General features: G+C 37.1%; 1 protein-coding gene across 9 annotated transcripts in view; it reads right to left on the reverse strand.

Annotated features, from left to right (window-relative positions):
• The window catches only part of sbf1 (SET binding factor 1), a 77,701-nt gene that overhangs the window by 33,916 nt on the left and 28,911 nt on the right, over positions 1-14,874 (reverse strand). For 5 of the 9 annotated variants that reach the window (XM_012958469.3, XM_012958466.3, XM_012958468.3 and 2 more), the window contains exons 2-14: positions 10,855-10,940; positions 10,059-10,196; positions 8,449-8,571; positions 7,961-8,071; positions 7,796-7,819; positions 5,275-5,380; positions 4,968-5,100; positions 4,736-4,844; positions 3,918-4,031; positions 3,580-3,657; positions 2,659-2,772; positions 2,348-2,476; positions 690-785 (exon numbers count right to left, since the gene is read on the reverse strand). In XM_012958469.3, coding sequence (XP_012813923.1) covers positions 690-785; positions 2,348-2,476; positions 2,659-2,772; positions 3,580-3,657; positions 3,918-4,031; positions 4,736-4,844; positions 4,968-5,100; positions 5,275-5,380; positions 7,796-7,819; positions 7,961-8,071; positions 8,449-8,571; positions 10,059-10,196; positions 10,855-10,940 — 1,361 coding nt within the window. 9 annotated transcript variants of the gene reach the window in all.

Consider the following 14,874-nt stretch of genomic DNA (forward strand, 5'->3'; position numbering starts at 1 on the left):
TTACACTTTTCAACTCATTTAAAAGTGCACTAGAATTTAAACTGTATGTTGAAAACTATAGCATGCATAGTATAGAACTGTATCACGCTATGAATAAAACATTTCCAGTAAATGTCTGCTGAACTGGCACAACTTTTAACCATATCAGAGGTGGAGAACAAACTTGGTATGTATGAAGTAGCTTAAACTTTTTTCATAAATCTGTCATTTGTTAGTAGCACAATGAAGCATAAGTCTGGATTATAAAAATGCTGCCTTATACAAACCCATAATAGTTTTTAAAACTTTTTTTCAAAGTTTAACCACTTTAACTCTTAATGCTTGCAATAACCAGATATTGTAATACATCACTGAGATGTGCAAAGGACATTCATTAACTGCTTGGCCAAAGCCAAAAGATTATAGTTTTCAGAACTCTTAGAGAAACAGAACACAGCATGATTTTAATGCAACTGACTCACACTGACAATTGTTTGGACTTGTAAGTGCAAATGCAGATCCAAGCAATTGCCATTGAAGACAAAGTAATGAGCTATTCAAGTTTTTTTCTTTTTTTAAATAAACATCACAATTCGTGCCATGTGCAATTGCACAAAAGAACAGAACAGCCTTCACATCAGTGCTACAATAACAGATACAAACTGGTACAGAGGTGTGTCAGATACAGGCTTCAACATCAAAGAACTTACATTTCTATAGAGCTTCTCTGCCAAGTCCCGTACATGCTTTATTATGTTCTGCTGAGTGTCCTCATACTGCAGTTTTTTCACTTCATATGCAACAAGCTTGGAGGAAATAATGGTGGGGCAATAAGAAACAGACTGGCAGAAAGATTAAACAAGTATCAAAGCACAACCAGTGTGGTGGAGAATAAAAAAATACAATCTCAAAAATATTCTTGAGGATTATATCAATAAGAAAAACAACCCTACAATATATGATACTCAGTATTACTATAACTGTACGTTACCTGGTATAAAGAAAGACTAATGTCACACTAGAAGTTTTCTCCTGCCAGTGGAAAATTATCTTATAATGCCCCATGAGTACAGTAAGTAACATGAAAGGCATCAGCCTGTCACTGTGCAGAAAACACAGTCACAGTGGCCAAAAGCTGCTAATGACATTGGCAAATATTATAAATATTCTTGATTTATACTTTATTTTTTTCAAGAAAAATGTTTGCAAGAACACAACACCCTAAACTGGGGTTTATATTTTATTATTGGCGACACAAAAATAAGCCCTTAATCAATATTTAACTAAAGTACATTGGGTGAAACTCACCCTGGCCTAAAAACTACAGGTATAGGATAGGATCTGTTTATGAAAAACAGTTATCCAGAAAGCTCAGAAGTACAGGTTGACCATCTACCACAAATTAAATTTAAGCAAATAATTAAAATATTTGAAAATTATTTCCTTTGTTTTCCGTATTAATAAAACCTTGTACTTGATGCTTGATGAATCCTTATCGGAGGTAAAACAATCCAATTGTGTTTATTTAGTGTTTAAATTATTTTTTAGTAGACAAAGTAAGAAGACCTGATTTACAAAAAGACCTCTTACCTGGAAAACCCCAGGTCCCAAGCATTCTGGATAACAGGTCCTATAACCGTATTACCGCTGAAACAAGGATCTGACTACTAACGTACTAGAGTAGAGCAGCAAGTACAGGTATCGGACCCCTTATCCGGAAACCCGTTATCCAGAAAGCTCCGAATTACGGAATGCCCGTCTCCCATAGACTCCATTTTAATCAAATAATTCAGAATTTTAAAACAGATTTCCTTTTTCTATGTAGAAATAAAACAGAACCTTGTAATTGATTCCAACTAAGATATAATTAATCCTTATTGGATGCAAAACAGTCCTATTGGGTTTAATTAAGGTTTTATTGATTTTTTAGTAGACTTAAGGTATTGAGATCCAAATCCAAATTACGGAAAGACCCCTTATCCGGAATACCCTTGGTCCCGAGCATTCTGGATAATGGGTCCTATACCTGTACTAGTTTATAGAGCAATGGCAGACTAACTGTAAAAATGTCAGCTGCATGAAATACCTTGGCACACACAGACTCTTTTTATGTGTAGTCTGCTGTCTAAAGTACACAGGGGGTGAGGAGCACAATATAATGCAGATGTCCACAACTTTATCATGAGACCTACATTTTTAGGGTTCCATGACGTTTTAATTGTTGCTTTTTCCCTGAGAAAATAACAGCAATAAAAGGATGCCGTGTGCCATTACAGATATATATCATATTATATATCAAAATAGCTTTTGAAATGAAAATGGCTTTTTAAAATTGTGTTTACATACATACAACTCTAAAAGCATGTACCTCATCAAACAGGTCAAGTGCTCGGTATGGTGCACCACGTTCTGTGACAAACCCCGCAAAAGCCATTCCTTCTAAGACTTTAGTCAGGAAATCGTCCTCCACCAAGCCACGTTGACCAAGAAAAGATGCCTATTTACAAATAAAAGTAGGAAAAGCAGTGAAGGTACCCATAGAAAATGAAAAAAAAACTCAAGAAGCACTCATAATGACTGTGACAGGCACTTGTGATATGATGTAGATGAAAGAGGAAAAACAGAGAGAAAGGTGACTAGATAAATAACATAAGGAAGATGACACAAAGTTAGATTTACCTTATGAAAACGAATGACAGGCTCAGGATGAATTCGTATTAGTTGCAGACAACAACGATATCCCTGAAAGATTTGTGCAAAAAGACGCAGAAACGAAGCACGTATTTCCATATCCTGTAATAGAGTATTATAACAGCCTGAATAAACATTAACCTTAGTACAAAATTACAATCAAAGCATAGAGCCAGAAATTGTGATATGGACACATATAACAATTAATGAAGGGATGAATCAATTTCCTTGACAAAAATGTTTTGTCAGCATTAATGATGGAAATAAATAATTTTGGTTTAAAGAATAATGGAAAAAATGTTTACTACTTAAATCCATCAAACATATGCTAGTATGAGGACATTTATTTTATGTTGCAAATTTCTAAATTAAAATGAAACTTTTAAAGGAGAAGGAAAGGTTAAGTCACTTGGGGGTGCCAAAATGTTAGGCACCCCCAAGTGACTTAAATCGCATACTTTTTACCCCGGGCTGGTGCCCCTGTTCAGAGATAACAGCACCAGCCCGGGGTAGCTGCGAGCACTTCCTCTTCCGTATTTGCCTCACACGCATGCGCAGTAGAGTGAAAAAGCTGAACTTAAACATAGAAGTTGGCTTTTCACTCTACTGCGCATGCGCCGGCCCACGGATTTTGCCGGTAGCGCGAAGACGAAAGGAGGAAGGCTCGTTGCAGGTGCCCCGGGCTGGTGCTGTTTTCTCCTAACAGGGGCACCAGCCCGGGGTACAAGGTAAGCGGTTAAAGTCACTTGGAGGTGCCTAACATTTTGGCACCCCCAAGTGACTTAGCCTTTCCTTCTCCTTTAACATTTTATATTTTACATTTACACACACCATGATATGTCTATCATTTTGACAAAATTAGTGTTACCCAGCTTAGTGTTAGATATTAAATTGCCTGCAAAGGGTTACCTGCATTCTGAGAGTAGATGCAGTAATGGAGGATGGTGGAAATGCCAGATCTGCAATCACTAATGAGGGATCTAGAACCTAATAACAGAAAAATATATTAAAAGTAAATGAGTTGGAGAAATGAAAACAAGTAAAAATGCAAAGACTGAGAATAAATATAAGAAAGAAAGAAAAGTTAATAAGAAAAGAGAACTAGATACTAAGGTAAAATGGAAGAAGTGGCTGCAGGTACAAAAAAGGCATGTACAAAGAAGATACCAATATGTATGTATAAGTCATCAGGTGGCAAACAATGTACTGACAGGAAATATATACTGAACATAAAGGGTCAAACTTACTTGCGAAATTGCTTCTTGTGTGTGATGCAGCAATGGCTCAGGCAGAAAAGGGATCTGAACACACTCTGGGACTGTAACAGTGCCGCCATCCAAATCTGCAATAACCACATCAAGCTGGAGAGATAAATTGAAATCACAGAGTTAAACACATTTACAGAGTATGGATTACCTTTTTCGTAAATGAATAGAGAAAGGCAAAACTGAACAAAGTCACAAGAAAAATGTCAAGCTAACCTTAGGACACACCTACAGCAATTCAGTAAAACTGGAAACTTAACAGAGAAGATATCATCAAGGGAGAACCTATACTTACAAAAGGGGCCTTTGTAAAGTCTTACAGTAACAAATAGCTGCTAGCGAATATAATAATCTCTGCTGCTGGTCTGGGAGAGGCACAACACAGGGGTGAGATGGTCTTACAAATGTACAAAAAAAATTAATTGTATCCCAGGCAAGAAGCAAAGCACAGAATATACAGAAAGTAAAAAATTCACTGTAATGGTTTTGTGACAATAGGCAACGACCCTATTCCCAGGCATCAAAATGACAGAAAATATGGATCAGTAAAAAAAAAAAAAAAAAATTAAACTAAATCAAAGGGAAGGAAGGATGTGGCACATTTTATACTCAGAAAGTTCCTGGACAGAGAGATTAGCAAAATCTAGCGCATTTTATAAAACAGTAGGTCAATGCACAAAGAATTGCTTACATTTTAGAGATATTTTTGTTAACCCAGACAGTCCTAAGTTAGCTGCAACTAATGCTAGGAGGCAATAGTTCGGCTTTATACAGCACAAAAAAAGCAATATTTTCCTTACCAGCTCCTGAGTCTCTGCCCGAAACAAGGCATTAACACCAATGATAAAGGGCGTGGGGGTACTGAGAACCTCTAGTAGCTGTGCAGGGAGGATGGGTACATATGTGAAACTGCAAGAGGAACAGAACATTTGCTGAACACTATCAGAACAAATAAGTGAGCACAGTGCATGTGTTAAGTTAAAAACATTCATTTAGACTTAGTGTGAAATTGCCCTATAGGCATTGACTCACCTATATCTGAGAGGAAACATTATGGCTAAAAGGGCTCTGCAAGCTTCAGTGAGACGCTGGTAGCTCGTGGATAGGAAGAGTATTTTGTGCTCAGTAAGAGCTGCGCAAAACAGGCAAAGCACATTGGTAATACCTGGATATGCAAGCAAGAATAACCAAGAGTTAAACCTACAATATTGACTTTAATATAATACTGATTTGTTCAAGGTAGAGAAAATGCCATCAGTTTGTTAAGAAGTAATACTAATTTTGTTTGCAAAGGGTATAACTGGAAAGAAGAGAATAAACAGAATGTTTAATTCCTTACCAAGCTGCCGAAAAAGCAGGGCCACACTGCAATTGCTGATTGGCAGGGAGTCACATATTGGTGTCTGTATAACTTGTCGGTCTCCTGCTCCAAGAGAGATGGTCCTCTACACAAAATCAGTATGAATGCACCCAAGGGAGGAAAACAGAGATTGAAGTCCAAGTAAAAAGGAAAAGGTTTGCAGCAGAAAAGATCAGATACATACAAAATTATTACAAACTTTTAATTCAGGACAGGAAAATGAAGGCCTACAGTAGAGGGGTTAAAGGCCACCTATCAATGATTTTGCGTCTCCCACCAGAAGTGCGGGCAGCCATACTGCAGCACACACATGTGCATATCGAGCGAGTGCTGCAACTTGCTTCTCATGAGACACATCCACCGCTCCTATGTTGCATGCATGCGCATGATGAGTGAGCGAGGAGTTCATTATGCGCATGCATGCTAAATAACTTGGCCTTGTGCAGACGGGGCTGTCTTTTAGAAAAAAAACTATTGTTTCCCCAACCAGAGTGCAGGCTCTATTAACCCACACATTTGGTGGGGGAAGCAAAAACATTGCGATAGGTGCCCTTTAAAAAAGAACACTGACAGAACACAAGCAAAGTAAAGGTAAAGTGCATGGCCCAGAAAAGAGTAAACTTTAAAAGCGTAGTGCAGGTGCTGGTATCAAGGTAAAAGAACTGAAGGAGTAAATGTGAGGGAGCACACACTGTGCATTAGTGGAATTATGTGCCCATCATAATCTGATCATATCCCTAGTCTAACCTGCATAGTAATCATGAGAAAATATCTATATAAAAATACAAACTTCTAATTCAAGGGGTGGTTCACCTTTACCTTGACATTTAGCATGTGTATAGAATGTTCTATTCTTAGCAACTATGCAATTGGTCGTCATTATTTTTTTTATAGTTTTCAAATTATTTGCTTTCCATTTTTCCAGCTTTCAAATAGAGTAACTGACCCCAACAGCCAAAAAACTATTGCTCTGTGAGTCTACAGCTTTATTGTTACTTTTTATTACTTATCTTTCTAATCAGATCCTCTTCTATTCATATTCCAGTCTATCATGTACACCACTGTCTAATTGCTAAGGTAAGCAGGACCCTAGCAACCAGATAGATACTGAAATTCCAAACTGGAGAGCTTTCTAAGCAAAAGGCAAAATAACAAGCTTAATATAAAAGTGAACAACCCCTTTGAGTGTGTTTGTGGGTGTATGGAGGAAGTGACCACGTATGCTGCCCCCTTTTCCGGTTTACAGAGCAGATCTTCAGCAACTGCAGCAAGGTCATAATCAGAAGTAAGGTTTTTTTTTGTTTTTTTTAAGATGAACTTTATATGTGCAGCTCTCTCTCTCTCCAGCAACAATATTACTATATTACTAGCACATGCATGATCTGGTATTCTATGGTCTCAACAAAATTATGTATACCATGTAACCTTCACATATAACGGCAGAATTGGTGCTCATTAACTTTGGCTAACTCATGTTATCAAAGCCACTAAAAGCCAATTATACCATGGTATAATGCGATTAAGGAGCTTTTTTTACCATGACTGAACACCTCACATCTTTACCAGAGGAATATGAGAACTATAAGTAACATTTTTTCTTCAAAACTTTCACCGTAAAGAAAGTCTTAGAGAGCAATACAGTGCAAACTGTTTTTAAAGCCAGGTCATGAAGTGTGCTAGGCATCTATACACACAATATATATATATATATATATATATATATATATATATATATATATATATATATATATATATATATATATATATATATATATATATATATATATATATTTTTTTTTTTTTTTTTTTTCCCCCCCTCCAATTAAGCTCCAAATTACGGGAAGGCCCTCTTCTAGAGATTTCCCCTAAGAAAATAATTTTGAATTTTTAGAAATAATTTCCTTTTACACAGGATCTTTATACTTGATCCCAACTAAGCTGGATCTTTATACTTGATCCCAACTAAGCTGGATCTTTATACTTGATCCTAACTAAGCTGCATAAAATTCATATTGCTGTCCATAAAACAATCCTGTTGGTTTATTTAATTCATAAATGTTCTTTAGTAGACTAATGTAAGAGATCCTAATTACAGAAATCCAAGTATTCTGGTTAATATGTCCCATACCTGTATTTAATCCCTACTTAATTTTAAAGACAGACCATGATTTACATGTTTTTCCTGCCATACAGCCCAGGTGAAAACAGCACTACAAGAGGAATGCTGTGCATCCTTTCCACGGTAATCAAATGAAGAAAGCAACAAGGAAACCCCTCCCATTCCTAAAGACTGTTTGGAGCATCCTCTACTGTGGAGTATTTCCTGGTTCAGCTATTCCTGCCTCCAGTGCACAGTTGTAAACAAACCATCTGTGTTTTTCTGTAAGGAAAGTTATTCCCATTGTTTTAAAAGATAGGCACTATCTCTAGAAAAATAGGTGGCAGTAGGAGGAGACATGCATGCAGTGTGGGTTTTGGGGGTTTAAAATTGGATGCATACCACAGTATCCTGCTCCAGGTCAGACTGGGAGAAAAAATCAACATAGTGTCAGACTGAACGAAACAAGGTGAACAGCACAACTTACAAGATAAGAATGAATAACATTTTTGGGATGTTTAGACACAGTCTGCAGAGGCAACGTATAATTCAGGACACAGTACTGACCTGAGATCCCCCAGTGACAGGAACAGTGCAAGTTAGTAGGTTTCCAATGACATTCTCCAGTGACACACTCAAGCCATCTGTGTGAATAGTATAAATCAAGCCCAGGGAATCCTAAATGACAACAACGGATATATAAACATTCATATAACTAAGATAAACCCCAGCTTGCATATATTACATGTATTTTTATACATATACATTGCAGTTGATGCACAAATACATACTCATGAATATAGATGTCATATATATTTTCACATACAAATACAACAGTTTATATTGCTGTGATATAAAACTATACATTTATATTTTCATACATTTATATCGGGGAAGTTTCTTTTACTAGAGAAAAAGGAAATATTTTTTAGAAATTTAAAGTATTTCATTAAATTGGAGTTTATGGGAGATGGCCATTCCATAATGTGGTGCTTTCTGGATAACAGGTTTCTGGATAATGGATCACATATCAGCAACTGATCACCAAAACCTACCCTGAACACTTCAGGATGGTCCAGACGTGACACAAGCACAAGCGTTTTTGGGGCACAGAGCTGAGCTGTTGAAGGTAGAGGGGCATCTTCTTCCAACTCCCCATCTCTCTGGTCATGAAGAGACTACAGAAAAGTACAACTGGTGATGAACATTTACTGCCGAGTTATGACTGCTACACAAATTCAGGACCCATATACAGAAGTTTAAATGAACAAGCACATAACTATGGCACATGTGCAGTGATTTAATGCAAGCTGCCTATCGCTGCATGCAGGGGGTGGATTTTAGCTCATGTTTGCACAACGGATCTATGGGACAGATCGGTAAACGCCATGTATTCAATACGCCTTAGACTAATAACATTATTTTCATATTCCATTGATGAACATCTTACTACTCATATCCAGTTACATTCACTCATGCAAAAACCTTATGTCATTTTATGTGCAAGCATTCTTTCCCACCAAGATCACGTTTCTTACTCAGGTACCATTTCTCTCTACCCACCCAATCCCCTTAGGTCAGGTGCCAGTATTTCCTCTCTCCAAACCTCTGCACCCTGCCACCACCACAAACATACTAACAAAATTCTCAAGGTTCTGTGGCTGCCTCTCAATTCACTCTCTACCTGTAAGCAACAATAACACTGTACAGGAAAGTTAACCAGTAATAGCCAGTATTAGGAATGTTGCTAATCAAGAACAGTGATAAAAAGTATAATATGCTACACTCTTCTTCATCCACCCAATGGATCAATTTTATGATACAAATGCTTGGCAAGATTTAAAAGTGACTCCATTTAATTCTATTAATTTGCATTAGTGCGCAAAACAAACTAACAAACTAAGATTTGTAAAGTAATGTGTACCCTTGTGGCACTAAATATATACATACAATACAGTACCTCCCTGCCCTGTTCCCTTTGAGTTTACAGATTTGATGAATTCACAGCATTTCTGACATTACTGGTATGCACTTCTGGCAATCAGCTGCTCAAAGTTAGAACTAGGTCTAGTAACCCATAGAAACTAATCGGCAGGTGGCTTTTGTTGGCCATCAGTTTGAAAACAAACATGATTATCTAATGGATTGGATTGGATTACTAAACCTAACACAACCATTTTGCCTTTGATTAAAATATCCACAAAGTTTTATCAAGAAAAACATTTGAGCATTGTTTAGGGCTCTGGCACACGGGGAGATTAGTCGCCCGCGACAAATCTCCCTTGTCACGGGCGACTAATCTCCCCGAACTACCATCCCACCGGCGAACATGTAAGTCGCCGGTGGGATGGTAATGCTGCGCAGGTGATTTTAGCAAATCGCCGAAGTTGCCTCGCGAGGCAACTTCGGCAATTTTCCGAAATCTCGCTGCCGCGTGTGCCATCCCACCGGCGACTTACATGTTCACCGGTGGGATGGCAGGTGATGGCAACTCGGGGAGATTAGTCGCCCGCGAACAGGGAGTTTTGTCGCGGGTGACTAATCTCCCCATGTGCCAGAGCCCTTAGAATTACAGTACACTTAAAGGAAGTACAATTGGCGTGTCTAGCCTGTATGAAAACAATTACAAGCAAAGGGGATAAAAAAATTACAAAAAAAAATGTACCTGTATATTTTCCAATTCTTCCCAGAAGGTGAAGCAGCTACAATAGTGACGCTCTGAGCTGATATCAGTTAGAACAGCAATAAAAAATGTTGGTGGTTTCTTCTCTGTACTTAACTGCCATCCACTGGGCTGACAAAACTTCATAGAAAAAGTAAAACAAGAAGATAAAGTACAAATAAAAGAGACAGTGAATGAATGGGACAGAGGGAAAATTTAATATGCATTTTACACCAGAAATAATAAAAAAGGAATCAATGGGGGGAGGAGATCTATGGCCATAAGGTAATTTGCTCTGTTATCTAGCTAGGAGTACGCGGATGATTAATTTCATGGTTCTTGTTAATAGCAGAAATGAGGAAGTATGGATCTCTATAGCAGCATACACATGTAGGGCACAACAAAAGTCATTGTCAAAAAAGAGCTGGGCTACTACTAATACCCATATTTTCTTTAGTGCAACTAGCATCAGAGCACAGAGGGCAAATTGTTGCCCCAAGGCTACATGCTTGGCATCACTGCATTACAAACTAAAGATGTATAGTTTCCAGTAAGTCCCTACTTCAGGGAATTAGGAAGACTGATTTTGAGTTTTTTATTATTTGTTGGTCTATGCTGCAAGGAAGTGAAGCACTGTTTGATGTGACGTTATAAGGGCAGCATAAGATGCTTTTTATCACAAAGATAAAAGGGTAAAGGTATAACGACATGGATGGTTTCTTCTTACACAACTTTACTGGAATCCCAACACAATATGTAAAAAAAAATATATAATATTTAATATAACTTCAATACTCACCAACTCAATACCTTGTGGGAAAGGATTGTCCTCCCAGTCTTTCTCCGGGAATCTCTGCAAGATCCGGCCCTGTCCTATCCCACTTCCTATAAATAAGACAGATATTTAGCAAATCAAATGATCTTTGAATATGCGATTAACAAGGTCAGCTTGGAATTATTTTAGTAAAAATGGTTTTTACTATTGTCTAAACAGAAAAAAAATGCTTCATCTGTATCATGCAGCTCAGTAAAACTTGATTTCCTTGATTTTTGACATGATCCATTTACTTTTAATGGACCAGCAATAAAATATGCAACATTCTTGTTTTCACATAAACACCTACTCATTCTATTTTGTGAAATAGTTTGATGTTAAAGCCCTGATTTTACTGAAGCGTGTTTGCTAATTTCCTGCCCCTATTAACATTCTGCATAAATAGCATGCTTTCTATTGGATGCACTTTTGCCAAATGCAGATACAGGTATCGGACCCCTTATCCGGAAACCCATTATCCACAAAGTTCCGAATTATGGAAAGGTCATCTCCCATAGATTCTGTTTTAATTAAATAATTCACATTTTTAAAAATGGTTTCCTTTTTCTCTGCAATTATAAAACAGTACCTTGTACTTGATCCTACCTAAGATATGACTATTCCTTATTGGAGCCAAAATATGTTCATATTGTGTTTAATTACTGTTTAAGAAATTTTTTTTCACAGACTTAAGGTAGGAAATCCGAATTACGGAAAGACCCCTTATCTGGAAAACCCCAGGTCATGAGCATTTTGGAAAACAGGTTCCATACCTGTACATGGTTGTAGCTATCAAAAATTAATTCTATGCGACACTAACTTACATTTTCATTTTTTTTTTAATTTTGTTTTGCAATTAATATAAACCTAAGTCTAGAAAGTGATTTGATAACCCAAGCAAAGAATAGCAAGTGGGGAAGTGATCCAGATCAATGGGCAGCTAAAAAAAAGTTAATGGTTGTGAAGGGTTAAAATGAAAGCAAACCGTGACAAGATTTTACAGTATTACAGAGTATAGCACTAACCACAGAGTTCTACTACAAAAACTACTGGCATAGCTCTAAGAGATCAAACTAGGCTGCTGCTCATCAGTTAAAACAGAAACTACGTTTCCAGGAAACAAGCATGCTCAAAGAATCTAAAAGAAAAAAAAAAAAAAAAAGTTATCAGTCAAGGAGGATAGAGACAAAAATTATCTTCCAAGGCTCGTTTCTGTGGCCAAAATGGGCTCAGCTTTAGTCATGCACAAAGAACTCTTATTAAACATGGCTTTTACAGGAAAAAGAAGCCGTGACAAATTATGCAATAGTCTCCAAGTTTAGGTAGCATTTATGCACTTTTTTTTTTTACATAAGCCGAACTGAATGGGTTTATATTGAACAGGGGTATAATTTATCTTTGAAGGTGATTCAACTTTAAATAAAGTTCTAGTATGATATTGTAAACAATTTGCAATTGGTTTTTATTTTCCGTTATTTAGCGCTTGTTTAGCAGCTCTCTAATTTGGAACTTTAGCAGCTGGTTGCTAGAGTCTTGTTTAACTTAGCAACCAGGCAGTGGTTTAAAGGAGAAGGAAAGCTACTGATGCAGTTCCTTCCTAATAGATTAGCCACAATAGTGCAAACTAGAATTCTATTTGTATTCTGTAGAAAGCTTTACTATACCTGAGTTAACAGCTTTAGAAGCTCCTTGTGTTTGTTTAAGATTGCTGCCATTTTAGCTTGGTCTCAGTAACTTTTGTGCAACAGATCTGGCTGCTGAAAGCTCAGATTACAGCAGAGATGGGAGGGGGAGAGACGAGCAAGCTGCTCAGACTCATGCCGATACCGTAGAACATGTGTACACAAAAGAAGAAAAAAATCCTGCATTTCATTTGAAAGGACTCTTTTGATAGAGCTCTTCGGTAAGTGTTTATGTCTTTATTTACACAGACCTTTCTGATTATTTAGTTTTAACCTTTGTCTACTTTAAATGATAGATGGGAATATAAATAGGAGAGGGCCTGAATAGAATTTCAGAAAAAGAATAGTAACAAAAAGTAACAATAAATAATAAAATTGTAAGCTCACAGAACATACACTGAGTCAGTGACCTCCATTATAAATCTGGAAAGATAAAAAAAAATAAAAAAAAAAAAAATTGCAAAGTTGCTTGGAATAGAACATTCTAGATCATATTAAAAGTTAATTTAAAGAAGAACCACCTATGTAATACCCTTGGTTGGAGAATGAGATGATGGCAGTTGTCCAGATACTTTTGGCCATGCAATGTATCATTTATATGGCTTGACTACATTGAGAGTGGAAAAAAATAAAAACAAAAGAGCATACTGTTCATCATCTGGTACATCTCTCCATGGTGAAAGATGTACACAACTCATGCATGTCACAGTCATCTGCAGTCTGTAAGAGGGTGTTGTTCCTTTTATCAGAAAAAGCAGACGATTATTAATGAGTGACTGGTGCCATATATTGCTTGCACCAAATTAATCATTCTTCACTGACTTGAGGAATACAGTCCATAGGCAATGGGCATGCAAGGCTGCTTGTCAGCAGTAATAACCTTGTGCAAATCTGCCTGTGTGCCTCAGCCCTGAAAAACTATTAAGTACTTTCCTACACTGACATAAAACCATGGAAAGACAATATAAAAATGCATATGGCTGTATGATAAAAAGTGTAAATTAGATGCTATGAACGAGCAAATTTTACCTGAATTTCTCACTGTTTTCTCATCATAGTTTTCTATTTCACACATTTTCAGGGGGATATATATATATATATATATATATATATATATATATATATATATATATATATATACACATACACACATAGTAGAAACAAATGCCGCACTCACAGGACTTAATGAAAAATAAAGAATATTTTTATTGTGAAAAAACGTCAATCTAACGTTTCGGCCGTATCCACAGCCTTTATCAAAGTGAACACAACAGTTTCAAACCCATTCTTAAACCCAAGTTGGCGCCAAAAAGTAGCTAATGACATCACAATATGCTAATCCAATCACCACCCACCAACACTGTTTACCCAAACAATCAAAAAGTTTGTAAAATTGAAATACTATTAAATACCACATAATACAGAAACCAATGTGAACCACCCAGTGGTAAGTGCACATAAAATAAAGTAAAAAAGAAGAAAAAGAAAAGACCGACAGCCTCAGAGAAAAGTGCTGAAGAGAGCACTATAGCTGAACTGCACCTCACACAAACTGTATATAGTATGTTAAGGAGAAAGAATCAAGATCGGTACTCCGGCCACACTCCACTAAATTAAATTGTGCATTGACTTATTTTGCCCATTATAGATGAAGTATGATTTACCCGGCTCCGTAGGGCTTCACAAATGTAGAAGCGGGTTGTCATGGTAACCAGATCGCTAAGTCCGGGCTCCTCAAGTTTGTAGTGACCATAGATAGTCTGTGCGCCTCACAATCTTACCACCTTAGTACCGGCGGCTCTGCATAGTGATCGTGGTCCTGTGCAGGGAAAGCCACAACTGTGCGGGAGCGGTCTCAGTCCGGGGGCCCAGTGACGTCATCATTCAGCACGGTGACTCATGGATCCCTCTAATGTGACCCAGTTTCTTCCACGGTTGGCTGGCGTCTCAGACAAGCCTAAATGGCTATTGTTAGGGGTCACATTCATGGAGGTACTTGTAATAATCATGGGGAGGAGGGCTAGGGCAATAAGAAATAAAAAAAAACAAAAAAACTAAAAAATATATAAATAAAAATACAAATAAAAATGAAAACAAAAACATACTACTGTTGTGTGGAGTGGTGCCTACAGCAATCCTTTGTTTAGCGTGAAAGGGAAAAAGGAAACAGCGCAAGCAAATGGAGAAGTAGATGTGTAAAAGGAATAGGAAAGTAGCAGATCATATCGAAACAGTATCAAGCGTTGCATACCACTATATGCATGTAACCATCATTGTACTGTAGGATAACAAACAACGTGTAACAAATTTAAGTTAATACTAT

This window comes from Xenopus tropicalis, chromosome 3 (genome assembly GCF_000004195.4).
Source record: "Xenopus tropicalis strain Nigerian chromosome 3, UCB_Xtro_10.0, whole genome shotgun sequence".
NCBI classification, from domain to species: Eukaryota; Metazoa; Chordata; class Amphibia; order Anura; family Pipidae; genus Xenopus; species Xenopus tropicalis.